Source organism: Oreochromis aureus, linkage group 17, assembly GCF_013358895.1.
Source record: "Oreochromis aureus strain Israel breed Guangdong linkage group 17, ZZ_aureus, whole genome shotgun sequence".
NCBI classification, from domain to species: domain Eukaryota; kingdom Metazoa; phylum Chordata; class Actinopteri; order Cichliformes; family Cichlidae; genus Oreochromis; species Oreochromis aureus.
In genome coordinates this window covers 13633496-13648518 of record NC_052958.1, presented here as the reverse complement: position 1 = coordinate 13648518, position 15023 = coordinate 13633496, and the positions used below count along the sequence as shown (strand labels likewise).

Here is a 15023-nt window from a genome sequence, read left to right as displayed (position 1 = left end):
CACCTAAACCACTCTGCTTTCTCAAAATGGCCAACAAATGAATTACTTTAGATAACATTATGTGGCCCATTTGGAGTGTAACGACTGCTTATACCACTGCGCTTTGCTTTAGATCAAGATGTTCGGTCTCTCTCCAGAAGATAAACATTCACAGGCCCCCTTGTGGAGCCTGAGTAACATATGTGGACAGTGTGTGCACACATGTGTTAGTGATGAATGCCCTGCAATGGGTGTCTTCATTAAATGTTCCTTAGTAGCTTTGTGTAACTAAAATTTGATGGTGCAGAGCAATTTAGCATTTTGTATATGTGCGTGTATGACTTCTGTGCTCATGCCTGTGTGTATTGTTAGTGCAGGCCTGAGGCAGAGGCATATGATGGGCTGTATTTGTGTGTATGTGTGTGTCTAGAGGTCCCTCTGGCTCCCATGGTTTCTCTCTGCATCGCCTCCTCCCTCACTTGCTGCCCTCCCTCTTTTACTTCTCCCTGCCTTCCCTTTCTCCGGGCTAACTCAAGCGCCACCTACCTTTGGCTTTTGAAATGTCACCGTGCTTGGACCGAGCTGCCATTTGAATCTCCACGAGGACTTTTATATTCTTTAAGATTACGTTTGAGATTTAGAACTGAGGTCGTGTTGGTCAATCTCACCTTCAGAGTGTGGGCTTAAGGTTAGAGTTAGGATTCATCTTAAGGTTAAGGGTTGACAGGGGTTGAATTATAGTGGAGTTGAGAGTTTGAGCTCGGCTTAGGGGATGAATTCAACCATTGGTTTGTATAGTGCCGAACAGTAAGATAAACAGAGAGAGAGATGGATGTGTATGTGTCTCTGTGTGTGTGTCTTTGTGCGAGACACCCTTAAACCCAGCACATATACGCAGCGAAAATTATTTCTTTATGTATGTCTTTCTTACAACTGCATTCAATTACTGTATGTGAAAAAGACCAGCCACAAATGATATGCTGTCAGTGTCAACCATCACTGAAACACTTCATCACTTCATTTATACGTATTCCATAAAATTGTTGCTGTAGCTAATAAAACTTTTAGCATAAAATATAAATCATCAGATATTTTATAAAAGTTTCATAAGTTTTACGAATACGGGAAAGGAAAAGACTGAACAGCTGAATAGTACCACAACTCAGTCCAGTCAGCCTGTCTGTTTTGTCTGGCTGGATCACATCTAGGGTGTGGTTTAATATCCTGTTCAGTCTGTTCTTTTCTGTCTTCCTATTCTCTCTTTTGTGGTCAGATTCCTCTAGGAGTTTCATGACTTTGGTCAGCATTAGAGTGAAAAAAGAAATTAAATAAATCGCATATTTTGTGTTCTCAGTCACAGCATTTGTACCTATGGGACTGTTTGAGTGAAATCTGTATATAAGTGTAAAATTGCAATGCTAAATTAAATAGACAGAATGTTTAAGTCAGTAAATGTGGTGTTGGGGCTTTAGTCAAATATTACATGATCGCTTTGCCTTATAAGTCATGTTTGAATGAAAAACAATCAGTGCAAAAGCTTTTCTTAATAAAGAATGCAAAAGCCCCGACTTTTACTACTACTACTACTACTACTACTCCTGCATTCCTCCTGTTAGGATAAGCTTAAATATCAGATAGCATCCAGCACAGGATACCGACGTACACAAATCTGCCAAATCAACCATCTGCCAAACTGCTTAAATGAGCACACGGGCTCAGACTGTGTCAAGGGAGCAGTTCACATAATCATGACGTATCTGACTCCCACACAAGTACTGAGAAGAAAAATGCATGCGCGCAGGCATGCACATATGCATAAATTGATATGCACTTTGGTTTAAAGGTGAGTGGGTGCAGGAACATAATGTGCAACAAAGAAAAAAAGTGAGTGAGATAGATGGAGGGAGAGAAAGGCACAAAGATATAAAAAGGAATAAGCAGGATGTCTAGAAGACCCAGGTAGATACGGTGGTGAGATTCAGGGTCAGGGTCCTGCTGGACCGTAGGGAGGTGCTGGTAAGCTCTCTGCTGCAGCCAAAGCTCTTCCCTTCTGGACACGCACTGAGCCAGTGGAGCCTGGATCCATTCTTCGAGCCCTCCCTCCTCTCCTTCAGCCTCTCTTCTACTTCTCTCCCCCCTCATCCCGGCTCTCCCTCTTGCCCCCTCCTCCTGCTCCTCTTTCCCAGGCCCTATGGGTGCAGTGCCACGTTGCTGACTGAACTTATTAGACTGAGGGAAAGAAGGAAAAGGGAGAAAAGTGCTAAGCACCTCCACGTGGGCTAATGCTTTTACCCCATTCTTGCCTTCTGTCTTACTTTTCACTAACAGAAAAGAATCCCCTTCTTCATTTATCTTCTGTCATGTATATTTTTTCCAGGCCTGTGGTCAGGTTGAATCCTCTCTAATTATTGCGAGTGAAATCCTAAACATATTTGCTTCGGAGTGAAAATCTTTTCATGACTCGTGCCCCTGTCTGTGTTTGTGCACGATGCTCACATTATTTAAGTTCCCATTCTAGTGTGAGCCTTAAAGCCGTAAATAACCTTAAATATATCATTTTCCTGACAGGATGAGCTTCCTGAAGCATATGCATTTAAACTGCCACAGTGTTGTATTTGTGCCAGGTAAAAACACATTTCTGTCTCTAGCTTTGCACACATACCCTGAGGCTGTCCTCATTGGAAACGTTCTTCTATACATTATTGCCATCTAGTGGCTAGTTTGTTAGGAATGCATTTACGTTTTTGTGGCCATGTATTTACCGTGGAGCAATTGGTCAACTGACAGGATAACTAAGACTGAACCTTTAAGCTGCCCCATCACACTGTCCTTGTTCTTTCACTAAGAACCAGAAAGCTGGAATGGTCACAAACTGGGAAAACCCCTGTTTAAGAGCAACAAACAACCAAATACACGAGCAAACGAGTTCTTTATTTTAACTTGTTTTTTAATTGAGTCAGACAAATTTACATGATAAAATGTTTTTGTTGAAGATTTGAGGAAAACAGACATCTAGTTAAGGAAGATGTTATAGTAGAGATGAAAAGCTGTAGAGAGTGTCACGACAATGGCATATAATCAGTAGAATCTTCTGTTTTTTATTCAGTGACTCATAAAACATATTGTTGATACATACAGAGCAAAGAATAGATGGTTGCAATCAGTGAGCTCACACTTTACCCAAAACAAACATGGATCCATAGGCCACAGAGAGTCTCTCATTGTCAGCATATCTGACATATTCACATTCTAGAAACTAGGACATATGAAAACAATGCTGACAATGTTAAAAAGAAAAGTAAATTTGGATCCAATATTTAAATTAAACAAGTCTACATACATTCAACATAATTGCTTTTCTTTTTTTTTAAATTTCTAATTCCAAAGCATTTTTTCCATGTTACCTTCATATAAGTAGTCTTAATTTAACTTTTAGCCTAATAAAACAAAGCAGCTTTTTTTTTTTTTTAAACCTAATTACTCTAGGATAAAATAATAATGTTTGCTTTAGTTGGTCATGGAAAAACTGCCAGAAATAAAAACTGTCAGTAATAACATGATGATTTGCATTCATACAATTTGCATTTGCAGTTCTAGGTATCTTAGGCTGCTCATACTGCATGCAAACAGATGTTTTCCTACCATATAAGGGATTTTGGGAAAAGCAGCCTGAGTCATAAAAATAGTCGGACAGTGAGACTTTGGTGGGTCACACACAATAAACTGAATTTCACACACAATAAATATTGTTTTTGAGTTTCATCATTGGTTTATCGTAATAGTGGCATTCACCACAGGTCTTGGATAAAACTTTCAAAGCAGGATTCAGTACTATAAACTTTTATTTCAATTGTATGCATAAAAAAAATCCAAGCCTATGAAACTTTTGAACATTCAGATGCTCAGTAGAAGTGCACCACCTGGAAGCCCCGTAAGCATCTGAAGGCATGTGCATCCAGCTTTGCCATATCAATGAAATTGTGCTCCAACTGCACTTTCACAAGTCCGCTTAGACTTTTATTGCCCCAGCAGAAAGCATCACGAGGCACTGACTGAATCTTGTTGTGCTTGAGTGCTACTGAGTGCAAACCCTTAGGTAACTGTCTGGGCACCAGTTTCAGTGTGTTGTGACTCAGGTCTAACTGGTGCAGTACGGGCAGCATCCTGAATGCACCTGTTGTCACTTTAAATATTTTATTCCATGCTAAGCCTAGGTGCTCTAGCTTTTTCAAACTTCTGAAAGCTGATTTCTTTATGGAAGATATGAAGTTTCCCTCCAAATTTAGAGTTTTAAGAGATGGAGGAAGGTGTTGTGGCACCTGTTTTAGTCTGTTCCCCTCTAAGTTGATGCTTTCCAAGAATGTTGTATTGAGGAAGGAATCCCTATCTAGCCCTTTGTTTGTCAGTCTGTTTGCACTCAGGTCCAACACCACCAACCCTGATTTCCCGTTGAAAGCTCCTCTGCCAAAACTCTCAAGGAGGTTACCCTTAAGATAGAGCTCTTTGATTGACAATGGTAACCCCAGAGGTACTGAGATCAACATGTTGCGATCCAGGTTCAGAGTGCGCAGGTTCCCCAGAGGAGAGAGCACGCCATTAGGAATTGAATTATTCCCAAGGCTGTTGTTGCTGAGGCTCAGAACCAAGAGGCCAGGGCACTGTGCCCAGGCTGCCTTCGACATCATGGTCAGGCGGTTGTTATCCAGACGAAGCTCCTCCAGAGAAGCTGGAAGGTCTGCTGGCACGCTTTGTAAGAGATTCCTATCCAAGTAGAGGCGTTTCAGAGCTGGGACCTCTTCAAAAGCTCCCTCAATGGAACCATCTGTGAGACGATTGTTGCTTAGTACAAGGAACTCCATAGAGTCATATTGATTTAGCAGGTCCAGCTGGATGCTGTTGATGTAGTTATTCATAAGGAGGATGTAGCGGGAATTATAGGGGATACCATAAGGAACCTTATCCACACCTTTGTCTGAGCACTGGACCACTCTAAAAACAACACATATAATTAAAGAATCATTAGTGATTTAATAATAAGAATATTGGAGGGTATCTTAGTCTCATTTCAGTATCCTTTGTCTTACCTTCCATAGCAGGCACACTCGATTGGACAATAGTTGTCCATAAAGTAAGGAAAGTGCGTTGGTGGGAAGATTTCTTTCTTCTTCTTTGGTGGCTTTTGGGCTTTATTGTTCTTCTTCCTTCTCTTTTCCTTGGACTTCTTGATGGTCTTATTTTTGCTTTGCTTGTTGTTTTTCACTGGCCTCGGTGAAGGTGTTTTGGCAGTTCCGAGCTGTGGTTTGGCTGAAGATTTGTTCAGCTGTGGTTGTGGAGAAGATGCTTTATTTTGCTTCCCTGTAAGTTTGGTGTAATTCTCCATCAGTTCAACATTTCGGTATTTGCCCATCGACTGCGACGTGTTTGATTTGTGTGCAAGCCGAGGCGCTTCAGCAGATAAAACGCCATTTATTTTTGATGTTGGGTTTGGCTCTCTGGTGAAAAACTTTGCTTCGTTGGGTTGTGTTGTTGCTGTTTGGACCAAGAAGATAAATTCACCCTCATATGGTTGCACAACTCTGTTTATTTCCCCCTTGTCCTCTGCTCTGTGTGTTTGTACCTCTTTCCATGCTGGTTTCAACAAAACATTTTTAACCATTACATCTTCTTTAACTGAGCCAGCCTTCACTCCCGTTTCTTTCCGCTTGAGATGGCCTCCCGGACTCTCTGTTAAGTCTGTGCTGTGACTGACTGAGTTAGGAATGTGAATATTGACAGAAGGAGACCGAAAACTATCCGTGGTGTAAAGGGTGGGAGGGTGAGAGGAGTCTGGAGGAATTTGTGTGGGTGTGACAGGAAGTGAAGGGGAGATGTGATAAGCAGGAGGCTTATTTTGAGAACGGGTGATAATTTGAATTGTGGCATTTTCTACCTGAGTAGGAAATATCCTTAAAGGAGATGCAACGTTGTTAATTAATACCTGATCTTCTTTTTCTATTAATTCCTTATAGACTGCATGGGCTATGTCCTCACTCTTTTTTGCGCCTTTCTCCTTGTCTCCTATTTCTTTTATAGTTTGTGCCGCTCTTCTCTTCTCCTGATGACTGATCCCTGCAACTAGCTCTCCTTCTCTCTCCTCTTCAACCATTTTTTGTTTCAGCCTCTCTATTTGATCACTTCTCTTCACTTTCACATCTGTCCTGTTGCGCTTCGCTTCCTCTGGTATCACTGCATCATGATCATTACCTATTTTCCCTTTTTTTCCAGTACGTGTCAGTCTCCTGCTCTCATTGTGTGTCTCTGTCTTTGAGTCAGGGTCCAAATTCAGTCCATTTTCTCTCATTTTCGATGCAACTTCTTTATCTGTATCTACATATTCAGCTGTGTCTGGTGCAGAGTAGATCTCTCTGTTTGTTCCTTCTTGTAAAAGACTACTTGTGAGAAATATCTCAGGGGTGTACCCTTCACCACTTTTCTTTACAAAGAGTCCTTCTATACTGCCAGCTGTGGTCATTTCACGCTCTGTGTTTTCCTCCATTTCTGTTTCTATTTGTGAAGTCAGTCCATCTCCCCTTCTTTCCTTCACAGTCTTTATTTTCTCGACAAGCTTTCTAGTAGGGTTCCTCTCTGAGGTATTCCTTTCACCCCTCTGTTCCTCGGTTTTTGTCATTTGAGTGGATTCCTCAGTAATATTTTCAGCACGATTGTTTCTCATCTCTGCAGATGTAAAAACATCGCTACGCTCCTTACTTCTCAAGTCAGACTGGTCATTGCTCTTCCATCCGTCTATCTGAGCGAAAGTCAGTCCTGTTGTACAATGCAATGACAGAAAGTTCATACATTTAAATAAGCACTAAAAAGCTACACTTTCACGTTACAACAACTAGCATAATTAACATGAAAGGTGTTTGCAGGAATGTCAGGGCTTAGATCTGTAAATTATCTTTACTGAAAGAACTTTAACTCAAAGATGCTAAAAACTTTCTAGTTTTAACTTACTGGAATGTAATACGTACTGTGTGAAAATCCAGAGACAGTGCACAGCAGGACGAGCGTGAGTGTGAGCACTTCAATTTTATCTGTTGAGGGACAAAAATGAGTAACACAAATTTCAGACAAGTGACACAAAAACATTCTCGGCGTTAAAAATAAATTCTGGTTACATTTATAAACTTGCTGAATCAATAAATGGCCTGGCACTTACGTATATGGCACTTTTCTAATCTGTTTGAGCACTTCTTTGTACAAGCCTTATTCACCCCTTCTGATAAATTAACACTCTATTTCCTGAGCCACAGATATTTAAAGTGTGCTAAACATTAATTTTTGACCAGTAGCTTTTAAACCTGAACAGGTTTAAAAACATGAACAGATTGTGATGATTCCCCAGTTTCCTAGAAAGTTATGAATGGCTTCTGTATGTAATACAATATAATAAATGACCATGTGTATGTGTGCTACATTTTAGGTCCCATAACCATCTTGAAAAAGTGTACTTGGTTTTGATTTTCATTCCCTTTTAACAGGTCTGACCTCTTTCTGGCTTCAAACACATGCTAAAAAAACTACATCCAATAATAACAATTTACACATCTTCATATTTAAAAAACTTTTTGGTGAAAAAAAGAAATAAATTAAATACACATAGAATGCTGAACCCCAAATTATAAAGGGATAATATGAATACAGTAAAACAATACATTAAATGTGATAATACAGTAAAATAATGAAGGTTAAGGACAGCACAAACCTACAAATTACAACAAAGATGTTGTTCAACTGATGTATGAGAGCTGCTTACCCATCATGAGTGCTGAATTCCCTTATTGTCTGCCTTTCCAGTTGACCCTCACGTGCCTCTATCTGTGGCATCAGAGGACTTAAAAGCTACTGAACAGAATACTCTGGGAGAAAGAGTGCAACCTTTGAACCACACACTAGCCCGACATAGTTAACTTTAATGATCCATTTCAGTGCCCCTCTCTGTATGGAGAGGTTTCACACAAGCTCTGGGTAAGCCATGGGTAATAACTCCTAAAATGCCTTTATCTGGAAGAGGATTGTCACACTTACTCTCAATGTCAGAGGAATCTGAAGGATCAATAGTGGGAAAATGGGACAACTTTAGGAAGAGGGGTCAGAGGTGATGGCCGCTTTACAGTGGCTACTCTCTGCCACGCTAAGGCATTTGCATCTAAGAGGTTATATGAGGGTGAGAAGTGGATCCTGAAAATTGCTTGGCCTTTCACTCATATGCTAATATTTTGAAGTACTTCAGGAGTGCAAAACCCAGTGATAGCAATTTTATTATGATGAATGGTTAGATGTATTATTCTCTCCTTAAGCATTAGGTTACAGTACTGTACAAAAGTCTTTTTGCAGCCTTCAGTTCTTGTGTTTTGCAGCCAAGGAGCCAGATTATAGTGCGACTCGGTCTAGAGCAATAACTCTCTAGGTATCCTGGAGGTCTAGCAAAGTTTTTCTTTGGACATCGGATGCTTTTTCACTCATTCTGTGTACTTGACCAAGATCCGATTTAAAATTGTATCTTTAGGTATTCTGTTATGAGCAACCTGCCACAAAACACATGTGCATATTATTTTCCCTAACAAAATATAAAGACATGAAGGATTAATCAAGGCTTTATCCTACAAACTTCTAATAAATTAATGTCTGGTCTGGTTTAATTTTTAACTTGGCTGAGATGTCCTAGTATATTTGCTCTAGATCATGATAGGTTTTGCCTTAACCACAACAATGTTAGCTCAGCAAGAAAATAACCCAATTCATGACTCATGCGCTAGCCCCACAGTGCACAGAGATAATAACTCTCTAAGGTATGCAGCATGAGTGCTGATAAGGGCAGCAACTCATTATTTTCAGTATAAATTAAACTGCTATCAACCCTGAAATAACTGCAACTTATTAAATGTCAAAAAAGTGAAAATCTCACTTGCAATGGGAGGAACAAATCATGGGGCTTATGCTTTTGTTGTTAATCAGATTTGACAAATAATTCCACACATGCAATTTTTTTTGTCCTGGCGATCACTGGAATTAATGTACATTTAGAAGAACAGCGCTGGATCAGGTTACATGTGTATTTCAAATAAAAACAGTTAAATAAACTATTTGTGTTGTGTTATTTCTTTAGCTGAACAAAGTTGTGTTGTGCAAAACAACCATTCATTACCAGACTATTTTTAAGATCATGTGGATTAAAGCACAACGTGCTCAGCGAGGGCCTGAAAATCAGGGCCAATTTTCAATGCTGTAAATATTTTGGACAGAATTTTCCCATGCCGTATAAAACACATCTTAAAAATAATGAAAACTGAACTGCAAATGTCAAACAGATGGTTCCGTTCCCCTTCAGTGTTCAGATATTTATTTATTTAGATGTGTGTCTTTAAAACACATAATCTGTGAATGTGTTTTTGTTGCATCGTGAATCATTCGAACTCGTTTGGTGAACACTGCTTTTCAGTTTTCCATTGCGTTATTATGTGTGGGAATGTGAGTATGTATGTTTATCTTTAAAAAAAAACACAGATACACAAATGGTCATGAAAATACACAAAGGCCGAGCTGACAAACAATGCTTTTCAGTCAGTTTTATCCACGAGTATAGAACCACACTAGACAAGATAGAATAAATGATGAAACTCTTTACAAATTGGTTATTGTTCCAAAACAATATCCAAATGTGAGAAACAGCTTTACTGAGTTTTCTCACTAGAAGCCAAAAACACTTGAAATGTGGACTATGCACTTTTGTACCAACCCAAAGCAGTTTCACTATTTTAATATGGTCACACACAAGCACGCCTTTAAAATGCTGACATCTAGTGTAGAAAATATGTCATGTGGAAGAACAATCTGATAGTAGTTGCATTGCAAGGCCACAAAGTGGCAGCACGTTCACACATAACTGCTCAAGTTGCCCCAAAAGAGCCTCCTATTGCATAAGACTGCATTGAAAAAACACAGCAGATGGGCTTTAACGTTTTGTATACGTCTAGATCAGTTCTGTTCTTCTGGATCATGAGAAGAAAACAATATTGACTTTGATACACATGAATAATAAATGACATGGAAGGGGACCTAAATGAAAGCCTGTAAGAAGAGAGCAGTCTCTACAGCTGCTTGAATAGTAGTGGCTCATTTCCTGTCAAAGGTGATGTAATGTATAGGAGAGTAGGTGTGAAAAGCAGCAATACTGGAAGGAACAGAGGTGGAGGTGGTATCGTAGGGCTACACCTGTTTAGGCTATAAATAAGGGCGTGTGTTTCACATGCTGTAGCATGTGGGCCTGCTGTATGTGTGTATGTATTTAAGTGAAAGGATATTTTATACAGAACATTGCCCCTCCTCCCTTTCAACCCATTTCAAAGCCTTTCTCTATCTGTCTCTCCCATCGACAGCTTCAAAAATCCCTCTCACAGACAAAGCGTATGATATACTCCACAATCTGTCTGTCTGGACTTTTGCCTCCTAGCCAAATCACTTTTACAGTTGAATGATTGTTCCCCCAGTGCATCCTCAAAGCCGCCCATCAGCCTCACCAGTTACTCCTTACTGTTGTTGTGTATGCTCCAAATCCCAAAGAGCCAAATGAAAAACAGAGATTCACATATCATTTTAATTTATCATTTTTTAATCGTACTTTTTTCTACCTTGTCGTGGATTTTAATGTCTATAAGGTTTCAAATGATCAGATGCTGGTTTTAAGTTTATCCTTTTATTTATTTATTTTAAATTTGGCTTTAGTGGAAAAGAAGAAACTCAAAGACAGGTATGTGTAATGTATTTGTCTCCAAACAGCTGAGATCAGGGTAAGTGGCTTCACAGACCGGTGTGGTATTAGTCTGAATGGTTGCATGTGTGTCAAAGATATGACTAAATTAATATCACATAAAGCACATAAAGATGTATTATTCCAGTTCATTCTCTCTGCAGAGGCACAGTGGACCTTTTTCTGATCTTGGTTGATAACTGGACATGTAATAGATGAGAATATTAACCCAGTTTTTAACCCAGTTTTTACTAGTGCACAGTCTCTTTTTCAATAAAAAGACCAAACATCAATACTGTGTAACTTGAGGACATAAACTAAGGGAGAAAGTGACCAAGAGAGAAGAATGAAGTAAAATCAAATAGTGAGAGATAAGAAGTAGAAGAAAAAGTCTTGAGTGACAACAAGCCTGTTAAAAATAAACCCTTCCCCCTCAAACTATCCCATCTGCTTGGGGCCTGTCTGCTGGCAGTAGCACCAGTGGTGAGGGGGGTTAACAGGGGAAAAGGTCACAGACTGTGATCAATTTGTCCACTAAAAGTGTCACACCCATATTTGTGCAGGGTGCATGACGCACTAGAGAACACACAACTGACATTCACTCTTATGTTACAAGGGCAAATGATATTACTTGTGTAAACTTAGCATGCGTTTGGATCTATACTATCTGAATGTATAGGATCAAATACTGTGGTTATATATTCACCTCTATGATGGTGTAATAAAAATAGCATGAGTCTGAGCTATATTCCTTTATCATTCATTTGTTTGGGGTCACTATTTGCAAGCTTTGAAAGTTAGCACAGTTAATAGCATAGTTAGTGTAGGCTAGCCATCTTATTTGTTTTGCAGCCAGAAGTGACACGTTTGGTCAACAGGGTGGAGTGCTAAGCTAACAATAAGTAGCATGTCTAGCTAGCACACGGCCACATATATATCTGCTAATTTTTGTTAATAAATCATTGAAGTAATAGGCCAACTAGAATTTCACTCACAAAAACCTTGATCACACATTTCCAGTTGCTCACGTGATACATGCAACTACCACAGTATCCATACATACTAAAGTATCCATAATTAGAGCTAGTGCTAGCCGTCTCGTTCACAGGGTAGTGAGGATATTCTGTGCTAACAGTTGAGAAAAATGTCTACTTTTTTGCATACTATGCCCTCTGAGACAGATATTTTTAAACTTTTAAAACTTACATTTCCCTATGAGCATACTGTGCGTGTATGGTTGTAATTATGCATACCCGTTCATGATGTGGTTTAAAGTAGGTTGTTTATCCTTAAATTTGCTGTGTTGCCTGTAACGGTGGCCCAGTGTATAGGTTATTATATAGAATTATAGGACTGCCTCTCTTATTTTGTATATTTTGACTGTGCATCTTAGTTTATAACCTCTGTTTTATGGGCATAGTCTTAGTGCAAGTGCTATAGTGCACATTAAGCCGCTCATTTTTTTTCTTTTTAAATGAAATAGTAAAGTAAGTTGAGCCAAGTACCGCTTGTCAAAGTTGGTTGACCGCACAGTTCACTTCCCCTGGCACCAACCCCGATACTTCTTCTTGGAAGTATTAGATCTGGCTGTAATTTGGATATAAATATAATATGATGTTTTTTTATTGCTGTATTATGCCAATTCATTAACATAATTAATTTGCAGAAAAACTTTGAGAAAAGAACAGTTTGAAGGTTGTGCCTTTTGTAGTGTATATCCTATTCCTGTTATAAATGTCAGCAGTTCTGTTATCAGGCAGAAGAACATAAGGTAAACATTAACACACTGACTAGTCCAGTTCAGTTGTTTGGCACCAAAATGAAGATCTGATATTGTCGTAGATGGTTAATGATTTTTAGTGACTGGAATTTTTCAAGGTTGTTCTTTAAAAAATTCCAGACTGTGTTCCTGATATAAAAAGTGCACTGAAAAGAAAAGAGGAATTTAAGGAAAATCATGAGCTTACATGAGCATGAAAACAGGAAGTGCACAGATTGTACTTTAGTCATCCATTTGCATACTTTTCTAAGAATTTCTAAATATTTTCTCGTCCTTCTGGCCAAAAAGGATAGAAGTAATCATGAGCACCCCACAACACTGTTGTCTTAACCCTGCCTAGAATAGCTTCACCAAATGAAATGTGTGGTTTTGTTTTAGTTCTTGTGTGTTCAACATGGCAAGAAGCATTGGAGAAATGTGGATAAAGAATAAAAATGATTTAGAAAGTAAAACAGGAGGTTGAGGCAGAAAAACATAGATTAAAATAGGACTTTGGCTCTTTCCTTACACTTTAATTTGAAGTTTAAGGAAGAAGGCCTTTGAAGTGAAAGCCTCACCCTGGCAAAAAACGTATTTTTTAGTGTTAATGAAGCTTATCTAACCTGTGGGTCAGTCAGTTCTTCATAAACATCACATCAACGGTCAGGACAGACTGATCAAAGCACAGTTAGGTCAAAAATGACAAGGGCACTGCTAACTCAAAGAAAGTCATCAACATGGGTTTGAACATGGGTTTATACTGTGTTTGAATTAGTAACTCATTAACTGGTGGGAAAAGAGGGAACAGCAATTTCATACTAGCAGATTTTTCTTTATGACCCTAGACATCCAACCTTGAAATAGTTTTACATTCCCACTTCTTTGTAGAAGAAGACTCATCTCTATAACAGACTCTTTTTGAAGAGCACAACTCAGGAGGCCTATTGATTGCTCACACACAGAGATTCACATGTACAGGCCTTTACAAACACCCTTGAAATTGACGTTTCCCATGGAGAAAACAACTTATCCATTATTATTTTTTTCTTTTTAGAAAAATAGAGTGTAAAAGCAACAATCTGAAGAAGCTTTGACATTTGGCTACCACATATTGCAAAATGAAACAAAAGCAATGCTGAAGCACTGTAGCAGAGCGGATGCTTTTGTCCTGTAAATTACCCCTTTGTTCATCTAGAGTGACTCATGTTGCTGAAGCCTCTTTTGACAGCTGATTATTGATGCCATCAGCCAAGAAAAGCTCACCATATGCTGCACAATGCATGCGTCGGTTCATGTATATACATATTCGGCTCTGTGCAGTTAAAATGTATATGCTTTTTTTTTTTTTTTTTTAAATCTTTTTAATTCTCACGGGCAGTTTGGATTGATTCTTTGTCCTCACAGGCAACAGGTGTCAAATATGTGGGCGGAAAAAAATGCACACAGCGTAAAAGAGTTGTATTGTTAAAGCGGGACACAGAGACAGATGGATCCACAGTGTTTTGCCGGGTGATGTGGGTCATCGGGCCCAGTTAACAATTCTCCAGCGTTATTAGGCAAGCTGTAGCACTGCAAAACAAGTCTTTGACCTTGAAACACAACTTGGTGTTTGATTTTTTCTTTTTTCTTTTTGTGGTTTCCTCTGTTAGTACAGCATGAAAAACACTACATCCAGTGCTGATGATCTATGACACACAAGAGTTTGTTTTAGTAAGTTTTTTTTTCTCGAAAAATTCCCCCAAGACAAGAAAAACAAAGTTAATCAATAAATGGTCAACATAGTGGAACTTTTTGCCACTAAAGAGCCAGGTATCACCCCAAGACCAAACTTTTGCACGCAAAAGAAAATAAACATCGCATTTGGACTAGACAAAACTTGGGAAAAATGTCTCAAAATAACTGCTAAGCACATGTATGCCGCATTTGTTATGTTAAACGGACACATATGTCGACAGAAAAAGTAGCGCAGTTAACTTTTCAGACCACAGACTTCAGTTCAGCCTGCATTGTGTGCCTTTGTGGGAGCGAGCATGTGTGTGTGTGTTTGTGTGTGTCTGGCGAGGGGCCCCTGTTATTATGTCCTGCTGCTTTTCAATGGAACAGCTGTGTGAGCCTCCAGCCGCCTCCAAACAAGGTACAGACTGCCTGGCAACTGTCCTCTCATTGGCCAACTTTCCACCTCCTCCGACCAATCGTGCAGGCCACATGTCGAGGAAGCGCATGGGGGGAGAAAAACACAACACAGAGAAAGAGAGAACAGAAAGGCTTGTGAGAAAGTTTGCCGTGAAAAAACACGAGAAGAGTTGGAGAGACATCAGCTCGTGTTTCCAACAGAGCGTGATAAGACGGAGAAAGCAGAATGACAGCACATACTAATCATACTTAGAAGGCAGCACTTTTTAAAGCTTTAACCTATTTCACATAGATTACCATGGAAATCTTTTAATGTTTCTCAAATCCTGTATTTTGTAGCCTAGATTTCCGTGTCGCACT

General features: G+C 39.3%; 1 protein-coding gene across 1 annotated transcript; it reads right to left on the bottom strand.

Moving 5' to 3' along the window:
- Window positions 1-2992: 2992 nt before the first annotated feature.
- On the bottom strand, window positions 2993-7166 carry LOC120434030. The gene is made up of 3 exons (XM_039601411.1): window positions 6993-7166; window positions 5064-6783; window positions 2993-4968 (listed from the first exon to the last, which is right to left on the bottom strand). The coding sequence occupies exons 1-3, from the start codon at window positions 7108-7110 to the stop codon at window positions 3882-3884; spliced, it is 2925 nt and encodes a 974-aa protein (XP_039457345.1). The 5' UTR covers window positions 7111-7166; the 3' UTR covers window positions 2993-3881.
- Window positions 7167-15023: the final 7857 nt, after the last annotated feature.

Bases quoted from the DNA above. Each gene is read 5' to 3' on its own strand.
- LOC120434030 (XM_039601411.1), bottom strand. From the start codon at position 7,110: ATGTTTTTGTGTCACTTGTCTGAAATTTGTGTTACTCATTTTTGTCCC. The intron at 6,784-6,992 runs GTACGTATTACA...ATTGTACAACAG, and splicing joins TGTCTCTGGATTTTCACACA to GACTGACTTTCGCTCAGATA. The intron at 4,969-5,063 runs GTAAGACAAAGG...TGTTGTTTTTAG, and splicing joins GAGTGTGCCTGCTATGGAAG to AGTGGTCCAGTGCTCAGACA.